This window comes from Silene latifolia, chromosome Y (assembly GCF_048544455.1).
Source record: "Silene latifolia isolate original U9 population chromosome Y, ASM4854445v1, whole genome shotgun sequence".
NCBI lineage: Eukaryota > Viridiplantae > Streptophyta > Magnoliopsida > Caryophyllales > Caryophyllaceae > Silene > Silene latifolia.
Genome location: NC_133538.1, coordinates 223,669,344 through 223,675,128, shown reverse-complemented (window position 1 = coordinate 223,675,128; position 5,785 = coordinate 223,669,344). Strand labels below are relative to the sequence as shown.

The following is a 5,785-nucleotide window of genomic DNA, read 5'->3' as shown; positions in this document are numbered from 1 at the left end:
TGTAGGGTTAAGTTAGTAATTTTAAATGTGTGGTTAACTTTCCAAGTTGATCTAATTAACTATATTTAGATAAAAACTGTTGTTGGTGAGGCTCGAACTCATTACCTCTTGGTGAAGCTACACTTGCTATTAGCATCGTGACACATCCATATCTTTGTTAAATATGTATCTCTATTATTATTTGTATGTTAAAAGTCGAGTTAAAATAATATTTTTTTTTTTTGCTAAAAGGTAAGAAATTGTATTAATCATGAAGCACAGCAATACAAGTACATTTTTGGTTACCATACAATTTTTAGTGCTAATGCGTAAACAAGATGCACTCTAGACAACCAACAAGTATCTTTAGCAGATATAACTTGTGGTTTACAATGATGAAAACGCTGAGAAATACTAGACTTTATACACTTGACTACATTCTCAACTCTCTGAACTTGTCCATTAAGCCTGGCTTCATTCCTTTGATTCCATATCTGATACCACGCAGCCAAGATGGTAATGGTACATACTTGCTTTCTTAGTTTGCTCCACCTCTTGTTGGCAATACTGACTAGAATAGAGTGACAACTAAAATCAGCAATCAACCAGGTGCCCAGCAACTGCAAAATCTGATGACTGTATATACATTCTGAAAAGAGATGTATATGGGTTTCAGTTTGACTCAAGCATATACAGCATAAATCATCAGTGCTGATATGAAGTTTGAACAGTTTATGTTTCAGCATCAGAGCTTCATTGGCAATTATCCACGCTATAAAAGAATGCTTTGGTATAGCCATGGAATTCCATACAGACTTACTCCAAGGAACATGATTCCTTTTAACTCTCAACCAATTATAGCAAGAGCTGACACTATAACCCCCTTGACTAATACTCCAACTCGATTAACAAACCCATCATCCCGTATGAGATCTCGAACTTGGCATATCTTCCTCCAATGCCAACTAGCAGAGGAGGTAGGTTGATGCAGATACCAAGCCTGCCCCTTACAGTAAATATGATGAACCCATTGCACCCATAACTTGTCTGGTTTTTCTGCCAACCACCAAACAAGCTTCCCAATGATAGCTTGGTTCCAGATCTGGCTTTGCTTGAGCCCTAACCCACCTTCCTTCTTAGGAACACAAACTTTTGACCAAGCAATGAAGGAAGCCCTATTATGCTCTGTGCTTCCTTCCCAAAGGAAATTTCTACAAATGGCATCAACTCTGTGCAACACTCCTTTAGGAAGAACAAACATAGAAGCCCAGTAATTATATAGAGTAGCAAGCACAGAATTCACTAGCACCAGCCTGCCTGCATAAGATAGGCGTTTGGCTCCCAAACTTTTAATTCTAACAACAATCTTATCAATTAGAACAGCACACTCCTTCTTTGTCAGTCTTCCTGCAGTAATAGGCACCCCCAAATATTTAAATGGAAGTTTACCCTCCAGAAATCCAGAAACAGAAAGAATATCTCTCTTGATCTCTTCATTCACACCATTAAAATATGCACATGATTTCTGTGCATTCATATTCAAACCAGAGGCTACAGAGAAAGCAGCATAAGATCTCAGAATGACCATGATAGACTTAGTATCACCCTTACAAAACAACAATAAATCATCTGCGAACATTAGATGAGTTAATTTCATTCTGTGACATAAGGGATGATAGGAGAAAGGCAGCTTCCTAGTAGCACACTGAAGTATCCTACTTAAATATTCCATACAGAGCGTGAACAAAAGTGGTGACATGGGATCACCCTGTCTAAGCCCTCTCTTCCCAGGGAAGAAGCCAAAAATTTCTCCATTTAAAGCAATAGAGAAGGACGTACTCTTAACACATTCCATAATCAACTGACAGAAATGAGGAGGGAAATTGAAAGCTTGTAAAATCTCATCCACAAATTGCCAACTTACAGAATCATAAGCTTTCATCAAGTCCATTTTAAACATGCACCTAGGAGAGCTAGACTGCCTATTGTACAGTTTAACCAAATCCTGGCATACTAATATATTTTCAATAATGCTCCTCCCCTTGATGAAGCCTCCTTGATTTTTACTCACCAACTCAGGCAACACATCAGCAAGTCTATTACAAATGAGCTTGGAGATACACTTATATAAGACATTGCAACAAGCAATAGGACGAAATTGGGTTACCTGAGTGGGCATATTGCACTTTGGTATGAGAGTCAGTATAGTAGAGTTAAGCTGCTTGAGTAATTTCCCAGATATGAAAAAATCCTGGACTGCATCACATACCTCAGTGCCAATGATACCCCATGAATCCTTAAAGAATGCACTAGAAAATCCATCCGGGCCAGGAGCCTTATTGTCTGGAATGGAAAAAATAGCATCTTTGATTTCCTGATTAGTGACAGGCTTGAGTAATAACTGCCAATGATCAGTGTTACACACAACCCCTTGCCTGACAATCTGAGGATTCACAGAAGTAGTAGCTTTCTCTGTCCCTAAGAGCTGAATATAATACTGAAGGAAAGCATTCTGGATCATTTGAGGATCCTCATGCTCCTTCCCATGCATATCAGTAATGGACAAGACCTGATTTCTCATAAAATTGCTTTTAATAACACCATGAAAGTACCTTGTATTACTATCACCATCTTTTATCCAAGCTGCCTTAGCTTTCTGGCTCAAAAAGAGAGTACAAGCATTCTGCAGCTCCTTATATTCACTAATAGCCTCCTGTTCTTTTTGGAGCCATAAGATATCTCTAGGATCTGTAGCAAGCTGGGCTTGAATATATTCTAAATTTTTCAAAGCAAGAATGGCACTATTCTCAATATCAGAGAAGTAATCCTTATTGTATTGTCTAAAGGAAGGCTTCAACTGGTGCATTTTCTTAACTAGACAGTACATTTTAGTGCCATAGCCTGAACTTTTCCACCATCCCTGTAAGCACTGAAGATAATAAGGAGATTTCCCCCACATATTGAAGTATTTGAATGGTTTTTTCAAACTGTTCTGTTGACCAGTAGTCTTAAGCACACAGGGAGTGTGGTCAAAAATACCCTCAGGTAGAAAGTGTGCATACATATTAGACATTTTATCACTCCACTCCTGATTAATGAGTGCCCTATCCAATCTGCTATAGACTCTAGAACTGACATCCTGTTTGTTGTTCCAAGTGAAAAAGGAACCCTTAGCAGGACTATCCACTAACCCACACCTGGTCAGACAACTTTGGAAATCATCAATTTCATTATCACTACTACTACCTCCTAATCTTTCAGCATGTGACAGTACACAATTGAAATCCCCACACACAAGCCAAGGATCCTTGATATGAACAGACAAGTCCACCAACTGAGCCCATAATTCTTCCCTTGCATGGATATCATTGAAAGCATATACCATAGAAAGATAGAAAGAAGTAGCAGAAGCCAATTCAGTAACCTTCATATTGATACATTGAGCAGAATAGTTAAGGAAATCCACATGAAAGATAGTAGGATTCCATAAGATCCATACCCTACCACCCTTATGAGAACTATTATTTGTAGATAAACTCCACCCATCCATAAGAAGATTTTGCAAACTATTCAGAGCCAAGGATTTAACCTTGGTCTCTAGGAGACCAAACAACCCCACCTTATTCATATGCATAAACCATTTAATATTCCTTTGCTTAGTCAGGTTGTTTAATCCCCTTACATTCCAGAAACCAAGGTTATACATTCCCCACCACAAGGTGAGGAACACTACCACTCGTCCCAATTCCTACCTTGGGTGTATTCTTGGATTTATTCAAAGCTTCCAGAAATGATTGTTGACCAAACTTGTGCACACTGTATGCACCATCTGTAACCTCTTGTCTACTCATCCTCATGATAGGTCTGGCTTGAGATGGGCCAGATGTGTAACTACCATTTTTATGCCAAATAACAGGAGTCTGCAGCTGTATTTCAACCCGAGGAGTAGTCTGACTTGATTCAGGAGGGATATCCAGTAGAGGTTCTTTGTTTTTCTCCACAACCTTAGGTTTCCAAACTTTAGTAACTGGTTTTTTGGGTGGCATAGTGGGAGCAGGTTGTTTCTTAGCTTTCCTGCAATCAGTAGCAGCATGTCCAATTCCCTTGCACACACTGCACACTATAGGTTTCCACTCATATTCCACATCAATCTCAACCAAATTTCCATGTTCATCTAAAAACTTAACTTTATCCTTTAATGGTTTCCCAAATTCAATATCAATCATGACCCTAGCATAACCAATTCGCACTTTATCATCAGTAGCAGGATCACATTTCACAAATTTACCTAAAAGTCCAGAAATTTTGGTAATCCCTTTACCCCAAAACTTAAGTGGTAACTTGTGAAGCTTAACCCACACAGGTACAGATTGCACAGAATGTTTAACCAACTCAGTTTCAGGAGTCCATGGTTTAACTATCAATGGCTTATTATCAAATAAAAAATGGCCCTGTTTCAACACTGCAGTACAAGCCGCCAAGGACTTAAAACGCACTAAAAAAACACCATTAGGCAGAAAGGAAATCTTATCCACCTGATGGTTTGACCATAATCTCTTAATAAAACCATCAACAATTTCCCAGGGAGGGTTAGCTCCTAGGATGAAGCAATACACAGAATTTTTCCAATAGTCAAGTTCGATTTTTACCTCTGCTTCTGTGAATTGCAACAATTCTTCTGGTTCCTCTACAATAGTTTCCAAAACACCAGTAACAACACTCGAATTGGCTTCCAAAACTGGTTCATCCACTAAAGTATCCAAATTCAGAGGTGCTATGCCGACCACTTCACTCATAGGCTTTTCCTTGTTGACATCCACACTAGACGGACCTTGCGCACGTGACAAAACTGGAAATTCTTCAGCACTCGTAGAAGAAAGGAGATCAAATTTATTGTGATTTGCTTGCTTTTTTTGATTTTTTGATGAAGAAACCGGAGAATTACTCTTTGTGACAGTCATTTTGGCAGTCTCAGATCTCTAGGGTTCCTTGTTTTCAGAGCTAAACTAATCGCTTTTTTTGGGATTTTCTTTCTCTCTCTCTCTCTTCATTTTTTTGTTTTCATACTACTCCACTAATATGGGAACTTGGTTAAGAGAGCTTAAAAAAAAAAATATTTACTTATAATAATTTTTTAATATACTTCTACCCTGTATTTAATGCAATGTATTTACTGAGTTAGTTACGTGTACTTGAAAAAATTGAACAAAATATTTTATTTACTTATGATAATTATCATCTGTACCTTTAATTTACATTTAACTAGGTTTAGTGTCCAGCCCCACCGGGCTACCTCTATTTAATATTTAAATTTTATTTTTTTAATTATGAAGTATAATTGCGTTGCTATTTTTTAACACATACATTTACGATTTATAATATATTGTTCTATGATATATCTTGAAATTATGATGAGATTAAAATTTATCAACAAATTATATGAAACATATTCATTTATTCTCCCGCCGTTGATATTATTACGTCCATAACATACCTCTGTTAATACTATTACGTTTACTACTCATTCGGTTACTGTTATTTCTTTGACTATTCCCGCTATTTTTATAGTTAAATTCACTATTCCCGTTAATTTTATCAAATTTATATATTTAAATAAATAAAATATTTTCCTTAAACCTAATTGTTAGCTACCTTTCTCCACTGTTCATACTGTTACTTTTAAAACATTTGTTGTCACTTCTGTTACTTTCACTACTCCCGCCATATTTATTTATTTTTTTCACTACTCCTGCCATATTATTTTTTTCACTACTCCCGCATTTAATACTTTTAATTTCACTATTCT

General features: G+C 37.0%; 1 protein-coding gene across 1 annotated transcript; it reads right to left on the bottom strand.

Annotated features, from left to right (window-relative positions):
• Window positions 1-281: 281 nt before the first annotated feature.
• LOC141630134 (uncharacterized) lies at window positions 282-779 on the bottom strand. Its single transcript, XM_074443006.1, has one exon. It carries the CDS (start codon window positions 777-779, stop codon window positions 282-284), a length of 498 nt encoding a protein of 165 aa, XP_074299107.1.
• Window positions 780-5,785: the final 5,006 nt, after the last annotated feature.

Coding starts and splice junctions, on each gene's coding strand:
- LOC141630134 (XM_074443006.1), bottom strand. CDS start 779: ATGGCTATACCAAAGCATTCTTTTATAGCGTGGATAATTGCCAATGAA.